This window comes from Salvelinus namaycush, chromosome 19, assembly GCF_016432855.1.
Source record: "Salvelinus namaycush isolate Seneca chromosome 19, SaNama_1.0, whole genome shotgun sequence".
Taxonomy (NCBI): Eukaryota; Metazoa; Chordata; class Actinopteri; order Salmoniformes; family Salmonidae; genus Salvelinus; species Salvelinus namaycush.
The window spans coordinates 17169550-17185693 of NC_052325.1; the positions used below are offsets into that span (position 1 = coordinate 17169550).

Genomic DNA, 16144 nt, shown 5'->3' on the forward strand with positions numbered 1-16144 from the left:
GAATGCCTCAGGGACCAGCGCCTGCGGTTTCTGGGAAGAGGCCTTCGCAGGTTCACTCCCACAATGTACGCATTTATGATGGCAATGTTGAGCATCCCCCAAAACACATACTTCCACCATTTTCTGCCTGTGCGCCCAACATTGTAATAGCTCCTCAGTTGGTCAAGATGGTCAACCCCGCCCATTTTCTTATTGTAATCCATTTTAAGCTCTTGAACAGATTTACACTATATATACAAAGGTATGTGGACTCCCCTTCAAATTAGTGGATTTGGCTGTTTGAGCCACACCCATTGCTGAAAGGTGTATAAAATTGAGCAACCCGCCATGCAATCTCCATAGACAAACATTGGCAGTAGAATGGCCTTACTGAAGAGCTTAGTGACTTTCAACGTGGCACCGTCATAGGATAACATAGGATAACACCTTTTCTCTCTCCCTCTCACACTCTCTCTCTCTCCCTCTCACACTGTTTCTCTCTCCCTCTCACACTGTCTCCCTCTCCCTCTCACACTGTCTCTCTCTCCCTCTCACACTGTCTCTCTCTCCCTCTCACACTGTCTCTCTCTCCCTCTCACGCTGTCTCTCTCTCCCTCTCACACTGCCCCTCTCTCCCTCTCACACTCTTTCTCTCTCCCTCTCACACTGTCTCTCTCTCCTTCTCACACTGTCTCTCTCCCTCTCACACTGTCTCTCTCTCCCTCTCACACTGTCTCCCTCTCCCTCTCACACTGTCTCTCTCGCCCTCTCACACTGTCTCTCTCTCCCTCTCACACTGTTTCTCTCTCCCTCTCACACTGTCTCTCTCTCCCTCTCACACTATCTCTCTCTCCCTCTCACACTATCTCTCCCTCTCACACTGTCTCTCTCTCCCTCTCACACTGTCTCTCTCTCCCTCTCACACTGTCTCTCTCCCCCTCTCACACTGTCTCTCTCTCTCCCTCTCACACTGTCTCTCTCTCCCTCTCACACTGTCTCTCTCTCCCTCTCACACTATCTCTCTCTCCCTCTCACACTGTCTCTCTCTCCCTCTCACACTATCTCTCTCTCCCTCTCACACTCTCTCTCTCCCTTTCACACTGTCTCCCTCTCCCTCTCACACTGTCTCTCTCGCCCTCTCACACTGTTTCTCTCTCCCTCTCACACTGTCTCTCTCTCCCTCTCACACTACACTGTCGCTCTCTCCCTCTCACACTGTTTCTCTCTCCCTCTCACACTGTCTCTCTCTCCCTCTCACACTGTCTCTCTCTCCCTCTCACACTGTCTCTCTCTCCCTCTCACACTGTTTCTCTCTCCCTCTCACACTGTCTCTCTCTCCCTCTCACACTATCTCTCTCTCCCTCTCACACTATCTCTCTCTCCCTCTCACACTGTCTCTCTCTCCCTCTCACACTGTCTCTCTCTCCCTCTCACACTGTCTCTCTCTCCCCCTCACACTGTCTCTCTCTCCCTCTCACACTGTCTCTCTCTCCCTCTCACACTGTCTCTCTCTCCCTCTCACACTATCTCTCTCTCCCTCTCACACTGTCTCTCTCTCCCTCTCACACTCTCTCTCTCTCCCTCTCACACTCTCTCTCTCCCTTTCACACTGTCTCCCTCTCCCTCTCACACTGTCTCTCTCGCCCTCTCACACTGTTTCTCTCTCCCTCTCACACTGTCTCTCTCTCCCTCTCACACTACACTGTCGCTCTCTCCCTCTCACACTGTTTCTCTCTCCCTCTCACACTGTCTCTCTCTCCCTCTCACACTGTCTCTCTCTCCCTCTCACACTGTCTCTCTCTCCCTCTCACACTGTCTCTCTCTCCCTCTCACACTGTCTCTCTCTCCCTCTCACACTATCTCTCTCTCCCTCTCACACTGTCTCTCTCTCCCTCTCACACTGTCTCTCTCTCCCTCTCACACTGTCTCTCTCTCCCTCTCACACTGTCTCTCTCTCCCTCTCACACTGTTTCTCTCTCCCTCTCACACTGTCTCTCTCTCCCTCTCACACTGTCTCTCTCTCCCTCTCACACTGTTTCTCTCTCCCTCTCACACTGTCTCTCTCTCCCTCTCACACTGTCTCTCTCTCCCTCTCACACTGTCTCTCTCTCCCTCTCACACTCTCTCTCTCCCTCTCACACTGTCTCTCTCTCGCTCTCACACTGTCTCTCTCTCCCTCTCACACTGTATCTCTCTTCCTTCCTCTCTTTATTTCTCTCAACCATACACAAACTCTCTTCTTAATATGGGGTTTCCATAATAAATTGTGTGAAACAGTTACACGCCTCCTATTCCACACACACACACACACACACACACACACACACACACACACACACACACACACACACACACACACACACACACACACACACACACACTCTCTCTTTCCTCCAATCAACTCTTGCTTTCTTGCCTGACAGACTAACTACAGAGTTCGCCAATGTTAGCTGATTAGTTACAAAGCTGAGACAGTTTCCAGATGAATTGCATCGGTAGACACAGTACAAAACAAGCAACTTGTTAGCTGGGTATGTAAACAAATATCCAACTCAGCTTATGAGCTCCACTGCGCTGGCATCTTAGTCCCTAACACGACAGCTAAGCTGTCTAATAATAGGAAAACCTGTGATTATCTGCACCTAGCAAACATGACAAACCATAACCTAAGCCCAACAGATAAACATGAATTACTCTAGGCTTCGTTTTGGTGGCTAGTTAGCTGGTTGTCTTGATGGCTAGCTAGTGAAAGTGACAGCTGAGGTTGACTCTATATGAGCGCAGCCCAAATGTACTGCTACAGTACACACAACTTTTCTTGCCTGACAGACTACTGTAACTACGACAACCGGGTTCTAAAGGGAGAATTATTAATAATGCAGCCAGATCTTGGATCAGTATTTGATCATGCATTCCTTATTGTCCATGCCGCCATTACCCTAGGCCCACTCTGATCCTCTTACAGCCCTGGCTTTACTACCCTGATCACCATACACATCCTCAATGGGACGGACACACACACAGAGCGAGAGAGAGAGACAAGGGGTGGGAGAAGAGGGTGAAGGAGAAGACGTATAGAAAGTAGAATAAAGAACCTTACAGATTTTTTTTTGCACATGTTAAACATTATTTCACATGTGGTTTTGGAACACTTCACATGTGATGATACAAAGTATTTCACATGAGATTTCACTGGTGATGCCGTGTAAACATTGAGTCATTAGGATGTCAACTGAACATCACAGTCTTTTCAATTTACATATTTGACACAAATTATTATATTGTGTATGTTTATACAGTATTTATTATTCAGCATATCAGATTTGAACTCACAACCTCTGGGTTCACAGAATTTGGATCTTGCTGCTATGCCACCATGTCTGTGTAAATAATTGATTTCACCTGTATTCCTACACTAAGCTTTTTTTAAATACCCTCAAGAAATACTAGTATATGTATCAATGTGATTCAGGAGTATCATTAAAACAGAATAATATGCACAACCAACATTAGACAACTATACAGAAAACACCAAAATTGCGGAGATGAATAAATGATTTCAATGGTTATATTTTTTGTATTTTTGTATTTTTTTTATTTCACCTTTATTTAACCAGGTAGGCTAGTTGAGAACAAGTTCTCATTTACAACTGCGACATGGCCAAGATAAAGCAAAGCAGTGCGACACAAACAACAATACAGAGTTACACATGGAATAAACAAGAGTACAGTCAATAACACAATAGAAAAAAGAAAGTCTATGTACAGTGTGTGCAAATGGCGTGAGGAGGTAGGCAATAAATAGTCCATAGTAGCGAGGTAATTACAATTTAGCAGATTAACACTGGAGTGATAGATGTGCAGATGATGATGTGCAAGTAGAAATACTGGTGTGCAAAAGAGCAGAAAAGTAAATTAAAAACAATATGGGGATGAGGTAGGTAGATTGGATGGGCTATTTACAGATGGGCTATGTACAGCTGCAGCGATCGGTTAGCTGCTCAGATAGCTGATGTTTAAAGTTAGTAAGGGAAATATAAGTCTCCAGCAATTTTTGCAATTCGTTCCAGTCATTGGCAGCAGAGAACTGGAAGGAAAGGCGGCCAAAGGAGGTGTAGGCTTTGGTAGCGAGGGCCAGCCGACTAGAGCATACAGGTTGCAGTGGTGGGTGGCATATGGGGCTTTGGTGACAAAACGGATGGCAATGTGATAGACTGCATCCAGTTTGCTGAGTAGAGTGTTGGAGGTATTTTGTAAATGACATCGCCAAAGTCGAGGATCGGTAGGATAGTCAGTTTTACGAGAGTATGTTTGGTGGCGTGAGTAAAGGAGGAGGCTTTGTTGCGAAATAGGAAGCCGATTCTAGATTTTATTTTGGATTGGAGATGTTTAATATGAGTCTGGAAGGAGAATTTACAGTCTAGCCAGACACCTAGGTATTTGTAGTTGTCCACATATTCTAAGTCAGAACCTTCAGAGTAGTGATGCTAGTCAGGCGGGCGGGTGAGGGCAGCGAAAGGTTGAAAAGCATGCATTTAGTTTTACTAGTGTTTAAGAGAAGTTGGAGGCCACGGAAGGAGTGTTGTATGGCATTGAAGCTCGTTTGGAGGTTTGTTAACACAGTATCCAAAGAAGGGCCAGATGTAAACGGAATGGTGTCGTCTGCGTAGAGGTGGATCAGGGAATCACCAGCAGCAGGAGTGACATCTTTGATATATACAGAGAAAAGAGTCGGCCCGAGAATTGAACCCTGTGGTACCCCCATAGAGACTGCCAGAGGTCCGGACAACAGACCCTCTGATTTGACACACTGAACTCTGTCTGAGAAATAGTTGGTGAACCAGGCGAGGCAGTCATTTGAGAAACCAAGGCTGTTGAGTCTGCCGATAAGAATGTGGTGATTGACAGAGTCGAAAGCCTTGGCCAGGTCGATGAAGACGGCTGCACAGTACTGTCTTTTATCGATGGCGGTTATGATATCATTTAGTACCTAGAGCGTGGCTGAGGTATATACGTGACCAGCTCGGAAACCGGATTGCACAGCAGAGAAGGTACGGTGGGATTCGAAATGGTCAGTGATCTGTTAATTAACTTGGCTTTCAAAGACTTTAGAAAGGCAGGGCAGGATGGATATAGGTCTATAACAGTTTGGGTCTAGAGTGTCACCCCTTTGAAGAGGGGGATGACCGCGGCAGCTTTCCAATCTTTAGGGATCTCGTACGATACGAAAGAGAGGTTAAAGAGACTGGTAATAGGGGTTGCAAGAATTGCGGCGGATAATTTTAGAAAGAGAGGGTCCAGGTTGTCTAGCCCAGCTAATTTGTACGGGTCCAGGTTTTGCTACTCATTCAGAACATCTGCTATCTGGATTTGGGTGAAGGAGAAGCTGGGGAGGCTTGGGCAAGTAGCTGCGGGGGGTGCGGAACTGTTGGCCGGGGTTGGGGAAGCCAGGAGGAAAGCATGGCCAGCCGTAGAGAAATGCTTATTGAAATTCTCGATTTTCGTGGATTTTTCGGTGGTGACAGTGTTACCTAGCCTCAGTGCAGTGGGCAGCTGGGAGGAGGTGCTCTTATTCTCCATGGACTTTACAATGTCCCAAAACCTTTTGGAGTTAGAGCTACAGGATGCAAATTTCTGTTTGGAAAAGCTAGCCTTTGCTTTCCTGACTGACTGTGTGTATAGGTTCCTGACTTCCCTGAAAAGTTGCATATCGCGAGGACTATTCGATGCTAGTGCAGTCCGCCACATGATGTTTTTGTGCTGGTCGAGGGCAGTCAGGTCTGCCCTCGACCAGCACAAAAGAGTGAACCAAGGGCTATATCTGTTCTTAGTTATACATTTTTTGAAAGGGGCATGCTTATTTAAGATGGTGAGGAAATTACTTTTAAAGAACGTCCAGGCATCCTCGACTGACGGGATGAGGTCAATATCCTTCCAAGATACCCGGGGCAGGTTGATTAGAAAGGCCTGCTCGCAGAAGTGTTTTAGGGTGCGTTTGACAGTGATGAGGGGTGGTCGTTTGACCGCGGACCCATAGCAGATGCAGGCAAAGAGACAGTGATCGCTGAGATCCTGATTGAAAACAGCAGAGGTGTATTTGCAGGTCAAGTTGGTCAGGATAATATCTTTGAGGGTGCCCATGTTTACGGATTTAGGGTTGTACCTGGTGGGTTCGTTGATCATTTGTGTGAGATTGAGGGCATCTAGTTTAGATTGTAGGACTGCCGGGGTGTTAAGCATATCCCAGTTTAGGTCACCTAACAGTACAAACTCTGAAGATAGATGGGGAGGCAATCAATTCACATATGGTGTCCAGGGAACAGCTGGGAGCCGGGGGGGTCTATAACAGGTGGCAACAGTGAGAGACTTATTTCTGGAGAGGTTCTTTTTTTTAAATTAGAAGCTCGAACTGTTTGGGCATAGACCTGGAAAGTATGACAGAACTTTGCAGGCTTACACTGCAGTAGATTGCAACTCCTCCCCCTTTGGCAATGATGAGAGAATAGTCAGATTAACTGATAAGTAAAATAGCAGTGCAGATAGCACTTATTTGCTAACTGCAAGGATGTATTTTAGGTGATCAATCTGTAGACTTCCGAGAATGCTACAGACTTTTTGGTACAGCAGAAAGATCAGCGTCCCCAAAATGTAGAGGTTGTGAGTTCAAATCCCTGGTGTAGTTCTATTGAAAAGTCAACACTAAGTGATCATGTTTGTTGACACTATTTTTGCTGAACAGCGCACCAATAACCTTAAAACCCCCAAACCATTCCATTCCAAACATGTGAAATGGGTGGTGGCAGGTAGCCTAGCAGTTAAGAGTGTTGGGCCAGTATTCAAAAGGTTGCTGGTTTGAATCTCAGAGTCAACTAGGTGAAATATCTGTCAATGTGCCCTTGAGCAAGGCACCTAACCCTAGTTCCTCTGGATAAGAGCTTCTGCTAAATGACAAAAATTAACATTTTCAGTTAAGCTGTTTTCACGTTGAGAGACACAGAAAGAAACACGTGAGGTCAGTTGTTCACGTCAGACCATATGGTCACATGAATTGCAGATTCAGATGTGAAATTTGTTTTCACATACAGTGGCAAGAAAAAGTATGTGAACCCTTTGGAATTATCAGGATTTCTGCATAAATTGTCACAACAATAGACAAACACAGTCTGCTTAAACTAATAACACACAAACAATTATTTGTTTTCATGTCTTTATTGAACACACCGTGTAAACATTCACATTGCAGGGTGTAAAAGGTATGTAAACCCTTGGATTTAATAACTGGTTGACCCTCCTTTGGCAGCAATAACCTCAACCTAACATTTTCTGTAGTTGCGGATCAGACCTGCACAACGGTCAGGAGGAATTTTGGACCATTCATCTTTACCAAACTGTTTCAGTCCAGCAATATTCTTAGGATGTCTTTTGTGAACCACTCTCGAGGTCATGACACAGCATTTTAAATCGGGTTGAGGTCAGGACTCTGACTGGGCCACTCTAGAAGGCGTATTTTCTTCTGTTGAAGCCATTCTGTTGTTGATTTACTTCTGTGTTTTGGGTCGTTGTCATGTTGCATCACCCAACTTCTGTTGAGCTTCAATTGGTGGACAGATAATCTTACATTCTCCTGCAAAATGTCTTGATAAACTTGGGAATTCGTTTCTCCGTCGATGATAGCAAGCTGTCCAGGCCCTGAGGTAGCAAAGCAACCCCAAACCATGATGCTCCCTCCACCATACTTTACAGTTGGGATGAGGTTTTGATGTTGGTGTGCTGTGCTTTTTTCTCTCCTCACATAGTGTTGTGTGTTCCTTCCAAACAACTCAACTTTAGTTTAATCTGTCCACAGAATATTTTGCCAGTAGCGCTGTGGAATATCCTGGTGCTCTTTTGCGAACTTCAGACATGCAGCAATATTTTTTGGGGACAGCAGGGACTTCTTCCGTGGTGTCCTCCCATGAACACCATTCTTGTTTGATGTTTTACATATCATAGACTCATCAACAGAGATGTTAGCGTGTTCCAGAGATTTCTGTAAGTCTTTAGCTGACACTCTAGGATTCTTCTTAACCTCTTTGAGCATTCTGCACTGTGCTCTTGCAGTCATCTTTGCAGGACGGCCACTCCTAGGGAGAGTAGCAACAGTGCTGACTCCATTTATAGACAATTTGTCTTACCGTGGACTGATGAACATCAAGGCTTTTAGAGATACTTTTGTAACCCTTTCCAGCTTTATGCAAGTCAACAATTCTTAATCTTAGGTCTTCTGAGATCGTTTTTGTTTGAGGCATGGTTCACATCAGGCAATGCTTCTTGTGAATAGCAAACTTACATTTTGTGAGTGTTTTTTATAGGACAAGGCAGCTCTAACCAACATCTCCAATCTCGTCTCATTGATTGGACTCCAGGTTAGCTGACTCCTGACTCCACTTAACAAAGGGTTCACATACTTTTTCTTGCCTCTGCATGTAGTTTCATGTTGCTTTTACATGTTGACACGTTATCACGGCCAGGTCGTGATATCTTGGCCAGGTCGCAGTTGCAAATGAGAACTTGTTCTCAACTAGCCTACCTGGTTAAATAAAGGTGAAAATAAAATAAAATAAAATTAAAAAATCACATTAACTTCACCTAAGATCACGTGATCACGTGAAATTCATGTTTTTTTTCATAACGGGGGATGTAAAAGGTAGAAGTGGTTCAACAAGTTCGCAGGAGGGAGATATAGAGAGTGAGAGAAACCTCCCAAATGGTAAGTATCTTGTTCAAGTGACCAAATAAATAGAACATAAATAATTAAAATCCTTGTACTGTTTGTGTTTAGGCCCTCTAGCCAAAGTATATTCCATTCAACTGCTACAGGGACGTGGATGTGTTTCCAAAGTTTTGCCTCTACTTCAGGCGAGCCTCCCACCCACCCACACTCTCCTGGCTTGCATGTCTATTACTAATGCATCAGCAGATGAACTTCAGCCCACGGAACCCAGGGAACCCACAAACCCACCAGGGTTCTATTTAAAGAACCCTGCCTATTGATTCCAACAAGTTCCATTTCTATGGAAACGCAGGCCAATAAAATATAATTTGGAGAGAGAGAGAGAGAGAGAGAGAGAGAGAGAGAGAGAGAGAGAGAGAGAGAGAGAGAGAGAGAGAGAGAGAGAGAGAGAGAGAGAGAGAGAGAGAGAGAGAGAGAGAGAGAGAGAGAGAGAGAGAGAGAGAGAGAGAGAGAGAGAGAGAGAGAGAGAGAGAGAGAGAGAGAGAGAGAGATTAATAAATTAGCCAAACAAATATGCCTCAGCAATATATTGCGATGGGATCAATGGGGTATTGAGCCGGTTCTGTTCGGTTCACACCCGGTTGGCAGGTGGGCGTTGGATGAAATGAATAGAAGGAAAGGGGATACCTAGTCAGTTGCACAACTGAATGCATAGGGGGAATGAATTATGAGGGGGAAGAGGACCAAATTATTAGGGTGAGGCACATGGGCTACTAACAGCTTACTACACAACATACACTTAGTTTTACTTTCTTAGCTACAGTATACATATCTCCCTGGCGTATTATATCATTTATGCAGCAGCATACAATACATTTTTGGACTCCTTCATGGGCAAATTTTGTGATCAAACTTTGTCATCAAAGTCTGCCATTCTCTGGATTTATGGTGAATTCAAGACAACTGTGAACTCCAAAAAAAATGGAATCCTGATGTCATCAGTGATCTTCAGGTTGTAGCTCGAGAAAGGGGCCAGAGTTCCCGATTTACAATTCCGAGTTGGATGAAAGTTCAAAACGTATTTTCCCAGTCGTAGCTCGTTTTCCCCGAGTTCCCAGTTGCCTTGAACTCACTAAAATCAGATTTTGCAGTTCCGAGTTAACAGTTGTTTTGAGTGCGGCCAAGTCATGCTTCATTGACAACATGGCCAATGTTGAATGTTTATCATTTTAAACTAGGAAAAGAAACCCTTAATCTTAGATTTGCGACCATATAGCTTATCCACTGATTAGCAAGCTGATGATTGCTTTGCAATGCTTGCAGTTAGCCGCTGATTCCTTGCAAACCACTCATTGTGGAATTTGCGATTTTCAACGTATTGTGTAATGTTTATGTCTAATGGCCGATGAGCACCAATACGTTTTATCTTTAATTTCTCTTCATTATTTCTCTTCATATTACAAGGATTTAAAAGGATTTGCCAGTAGATTGTCGACTTGATTCATGATGATGACTGCTAGCTAAGAGTTTGAAAGTAAGATGTTGACATCAGTCCAATCAAAGTACTGTAGATATAACGTGATTTGACATCATTTTATCTGTGGCCAATGACCTTGAGCCTTCTTGGATGGGAACTTCTAATGTAACTCTATGGCAGCACCCAAGCGGCTTGAATTTTCAAGCTCTACCCTTAGACTTGGCAGTGATGTAGTGTCCCCATGAGTGATAGAACACTGAGCCAATCATGGCGCAACGCTCCGTATTTTCTGCTGGCTTACCCCACCACCACAGAAAGCACTGAGCTAGGCTGAAACACCTGCATTTTGGAGCTGCCTTACTCTAAAATGAGACCATGTTTGTACATGGCTTTATTAACTCAATGATATATATTTTTCTTTTACATTGTTTGCATAACATGCAAAACCTCCACCTGCCCTGAATGACGGGTCGCCACTGGGTCATTGTCATGCGAAAGACATCTAGAACCAGGATACCAGAGAGAGAGGGCAGGGGTCCTAAATGAATTGGCAGAATGTTCATTAAACATAGACCTACAATTGTAGCTCATGCCGCAACTCCTCTGTATTAACGAGATATGAGTATGGTAACATTGCACAGCTGAAGTTAATGTAACATTTGACCATAAGAGCCCTGCCTGCCTGTATTTCCTGACAGTCTAGACTAGAGCCCCAGCAGAGCAGTAATGAACATCTATTGTTGATTTCTGCCTCCTCCAGGGTTTTAGATAACATCAGCCAGACCCAGTCTAGTACCATTCAATCCCTATCTAACTCCCATTCACTTTCCCCTGCCTTGTTTGGTCTGGGTAGAAGTTGCCCATTAGGTACAGATCTAGGACCTGCTACCCTCTTCAAATTCTTACTAACTTACTGCTTGTGGTTTACTGTGTGGCTTACTTTTTTAACGCGGAAGGTGTTCAAAGTGTCGTCGTGGTGCGGCAATGTTCTCCGTTGGCGGGTAATCTGTTTTACTATGGAAACGGGATCTTCAAAGAGGCTGCCTCCCCCCCCCCCCCCCCCCCCCCCCTCTCCAACCACGTCCACAAAGCCCACGATGCATTCTCAATTACAGGCTACAAACGTCTCGAACAAACACCTTACTGTATGTGCTCACCAAGAGCCTGGGGAGAGTATTTCAGAGATCAGTCATCCCTCTCTCTACCACTCTCCACCACTCTCTCTCTCCCTCCCTGTCTCTCATCCTCTCTTTCTCTCTCTTTCTTTCTCCCCAGTGCTCAAATGCATAGGCTACTCATTAATGCTCAAACACACGCACACACATTAACACACACACACACACTCTCTTTCTCTCACACAAACAACCCCACACACAAACAGTCAGTCTCTCACCAGTTTTTCCCGTGCGTGCCTCTATGTACTGAGGGTCCTGTAAAAGTAGGCTAAGTAGCAGTGTGTGAAGAACGAGGAGCATCATGTCTCCCTTCTCTTCTCCATCAGCCTCCACCAGCTCAGCGGGGGACACTCATTTACTTTATGGAATATTACTTTCTCTCCTTCCCCTCCGTTTCCATGGCAGCTGCTATAAAAAGATTATCTTCCTGACGTTGTTGTTTGGTTTTTAATTCCCAGGAAGAAACACCCTTATTGATTTTAATTTGTCTGATGTTTGGAGCATTTGGGGGAGATTAACATAGCATTCCTGTACTTGCTTCAGACTAAATATACTCATTTACAGTAATCCATGCGTTATCACCCAGGCCATGCTTACAGCCCATCACAAACTCAATACTTTCTGTCCTCATCACACCAAGTCAATCAGCCCCGCCAATGGTTTTCTCTGTCAGCCCTGGTATTCTAACCAGCAACCCTCCGGTTACTGGATGGTCTCCCTAACCTCGAGACTGTTACGTTGTGAAGTGAGGAGACATGTCCACCAGAGTTAGTAGGAAACATAAATGACTTCATCTGCCTTTCAACACAGTATTTATCAACTCAGTCACCTTTCGTGACTACTCCCACAGAGACTGCCATCCACTCCATTGATGATCCTTTGCTCTTGTCTTGCAGGGTGGTCCGGGAGCACCTGGGGGAACAGGAAGTGGCCATCTCCTTAACGATCCACTCGGTGGAGGAGGGGGACCTGGGAAACTACTCCTGCTACGTAGAGAACGGCAACGGGAGACGGCAGGCCAGCATCCAACTCTCCAGAAGAGGTAAGGAAGGGTTCTCTCACACAACCGTAACGCACAAAACACTCTCCAAATTGGGTAGAAGTGTACCACATTTTCTTAGTCATTTAGTTGATGATTTTATAGCCCAGACAGCATATATGTCTCTCTCCTCCCTACATTTACATTTTAGTCAGTTACAATTAGTGCATTCATCTTTAGATAGCGAGGTGTGACATAACATTGCAATCATATAAAGTACTTTTTCCCTCAAAGTATTGAGGGGCAAAGTGAGAGTTATTTAGGATACTCTTCAAATTGGAAGGGTTTCAGATGTTTTCCAGAAGATGATCAGGGACTCCCTCTCTTTCTCCATCTCTCTATCCATACCCTTCTTCCAGTATTCCTCATCTCCCTCCTTCTCTCCATCCATACCCCCTTCTAATTTTCCTCCTCTCTCTCCATCACTCCATCCATACCCCCTTCCAATATTCCTCCTCTCCCTCCCGCTCTCTCTCCATCTCATTCAGTCTTCCCACCCACCAGTCTGTGTTAGGTTCAGAGCTCCTTTGTGTTTGCCACCGTAGCAATCAATTTGGGTTTACACTCCATTTGATTACATTTTCCCTTTTTCTGTTGTTGTTGTCTCTTACATTCGTCCGCACGGCTGCACCGTTATTCTTCCTGCTCTGGCATGACTTGTTCCGGGCTCTCTTTATGGTTGTCACTTAGCAAAAAGAGCTAATTTGATGGTTATTTAAGCAGCAAATGGCTCCTCTGCTTTTCCCAACAGACGAGTACGTTTTGCATACATTTACATAGTGTGTGTGCGTGTGTGTGTGTGTGTGTGTGTGTGTGCGTGCGTGCGTGCGTGCGTGCGTGCGTGCGTGCGTGCGTGCGTGCGTGCGTGTCTTTGTAGCCAGTCCAGTTCCATTTCACTGACTGTGGGAGAAGAACATCATTTTAAACAGTGTTCTCTCCCTCTGTTCTCTCCAGTGTTCTCTCCCTCTGTTCTCTCCAGTGTTCTCTCCCTCTGTTCTCTCCAGTGTTCTCTCCCTCTGTTCTCTCCAGTGTTCTCTCCCTCTGTTCTCTCCAGTGTTCTCTCCCTCTGTTCTCTCCAGTGTTCTCTCCCTCTGTTCTCTCCAGTGTTCTCTCCCTCTGTTCTCTCCAGTGTTCTCTCCCTCTACTCTCTCCAGTGTTCTCTCCCTCTGTTCTCTCCAGTGTTCTCTCCCTCTGTTCTCTCCAGTGTTCTCTCCCTCTGTTCTCTCCAGTGTTCTCTCCCTCTACTCTCTCCAGTGTTCTCTCCCTCTGTTCTCTCCAGTGTTCTCTCCCTCTGTTCTCTCCAGTGTTCTCTCCCTCTACTCTCTCCAGTGTTCTCTCCCTCTGTTCTCTCCAGTGTTCTCTCCCTCTACTCTCTCCAGTGTTCTCTCCCTCTGTTCTCTCCAGTGTTCTCTCCCTCTGTTCTCTCCAGTGTTCTCTCCCTCTACTCTCTCCAGTGTTCTCTCCCTCTGTTCTCTCCAGTGTTCTCTCTCTATCTCTGTCGTGTTAGTGATTATCCTGATGTTTATTTCATGTTTCTCCTCCCAGGATGCAGTATTTATGATTTCTGCTCAAGGAAGAAGGGAGGGAGGGAGGGAGGGAGGCGGGATCAGTCTGAGGAGGTTTTCCTCATCTGTATGCCAGAGGAATGAAGGAGTGAGGAAAAGGGGAGGGAGAGAGGAGAGGAAGAGAGGGATGAGGAGAACAAGTGTCAGGGAAATGGAGAGAAGTTGGTATAAGAATGAAGGTTACTAATCAATTGAGACACAAAGGAGAGGCCAGAAAGAAACAGAGAGAGGGAGAGAAAAGAGGAGAGATAATGTAGGAGGAGATAGGGAAAGTGTGGTGAAAAGAAAGAGGCGAGGAGAGAGAGAAAGAGTTGAGGTAGACAGGGGACTTGGGGAGCAGTGGAGAAAATCGGGGAGAAAAGCATTTTCTGTTTCTTTTACTTCCAATGAAAACACATTCCCTCCATCAATGTTCATCCCGTGAGAAATCCCACAATGTAATGCAGTGTCACTCAACCCAATTATACTCTGTTTGTGTCATGGTTGTCCGAGACAATGAACCCAATTTTAGATCGTCCCTTTCTCTCTCTCCCTCTCTTTCCCCAACTCATCATAATCCCCCTATCTCTTCCCTGTGGATGTGTTGCATGGCTCAGAGCAGAGAAGAGAGACCAGGGATGACTCTATTACTCTGCACCAGATGCAAACAGCACCATACGACCATGCACACACATACCATGATTATGGTGTTGGGAAACATGATTGACTCAATAGTTTTAATTACATTGTCTCTCTCTCCCTCCCTCCCTCCCTCCCTCCCTCCCTCCCTCCCTCCCTCCCTCTCTCTCTCACTCACTCACTCACTCACTCACTCACTCTCTCTTTTCTCTGCTCTTTCTCTCCCCTTTTCTTCTCTCTCTTTATCTCTCTCTCTCTCTCTCTCTCTCTCTCTCTCTCTCTGTCTCTCTGTCTCTCTGTCTCTCTCTCTCTCTCAGCAGAGCTGATGTACACGGTAGAGTTGGCTGGTGGTTTGGGAGCCATCCTGCTGCTGCTGCTCTTCCTCATCTCTCTGTATAAGTGTTATAAGATTGAGCTCATGCTCTTCTACAGGAGATACTTCGGCAGCGACGACCTGGATGGAGGTAAGGGCTCAGAGCCTCAGACCAATAGATGGCTGTTGTGTTTCTCTCCCTGTCTCACTTTCACTTTTCTCCGTCACTGCCTCTACTGCACTCTCTTTTTTCTCCCCCCGGCTCTCTACCAATCTTTCTGTCTTCCTCTTTTAACTCTCCCTCCGATCTCTCTTTCTCGCATAATATCCTTTATCAACTACTGTGTGTGTGTGTGTGTGTGCATGCGTGTGTGCTTTGACGGTTGTTGAATTGGTCGTTTCTATGAAAGCCATTACTGGTCTTATCCTGGGGGTTGAGTCCCAGCAGTCAGAGCCTGCAGCAATAACAGCTTCTCAGGTACACACACACACACATACACACACACCTCACTGACATCCAGCCCACTGCATCACTCTAAGGATGCATGGGGAAGAGGGGAGACAGATTTTCAATTTGTTCTCCATTTAGAGAGGGATCAGTCTCAATATGTCATGGAATAATGCCCACCCTCCCCTGTGGACCAGCAGATAACTGCTGTCTGCTTTGGGACGGGGTGCTGTGAGGCTGGGACTGGGCCAACTCCCATCCTGCCCAATCAAAGGAAAAAGTCCACCAACAAACTGAAGTGGGAGACCAACTTTTCTCTTTCTCCCAGATACAGTTAATTGTGTCCTAGTTTGGGCTGGTTGTTGTTGTTGGGCTTATTTTCATACAGTGTTTGTTATCAATCCTTTGATAGGTTCTTCTCAACATTTTGTTCTGGAATTCTACATGGAAGTAGAGTCATGGCCATTTGTGATTTCATCCGTTAGAATCCATTTGAATGGATTACCATGTAATCGAGCTATTTGTGATTAGCACTGTGGTAGTGGTTGAGGTGTTTGAGGTGTTGTTATTTGAACCAGCCTGTGTCTGGCTCCTCTATCGAGCCTCAAGCCTCTCTCTCCTGCTTCAAAGAGCTTCTGAAAAACCCGGATTCCCTCCCTGGATGACCCAAACACATATTTTGAGAAGGGTCGGTGAAAAAAAAATGTTTTGTTGTGGGAGATCATTTTGATATTTGGAAATGATTATCTGTTATTTTCAGATGTTTTTGAGTGAGTAATGTTTTTAGGTATTTTGGACTACTTGTCTGTTTCAGCCC

General features: G+C 45.3%; 1 protein-coding gene across 1 annotated transcript in view; it reads left to right on the plus strand.

The window, feature by feature from the left end:
* LOC120063915 (interleukin-1 receptor accessory protein-like 1) overlaps positions 1 to 16144 on the plus strand; it is a 179693-nt gene that overhangs the window by 159117 nt on the left and 4432 nt on the right. The window contains exons 7-8 of the mRNA XM_039014228.1: positions 12241 to 12386; positions 14884 to 15030. Of these exons, the coding sequence (XP_038870156.1) occupies positions 12241 to 12386; positions 14884 to 15030 (293 nt within the window). The remainder of the gene's footprint in view (positions 1 to 12240; positions 12387 to 14883; positions 15031 to 16144) is intronic.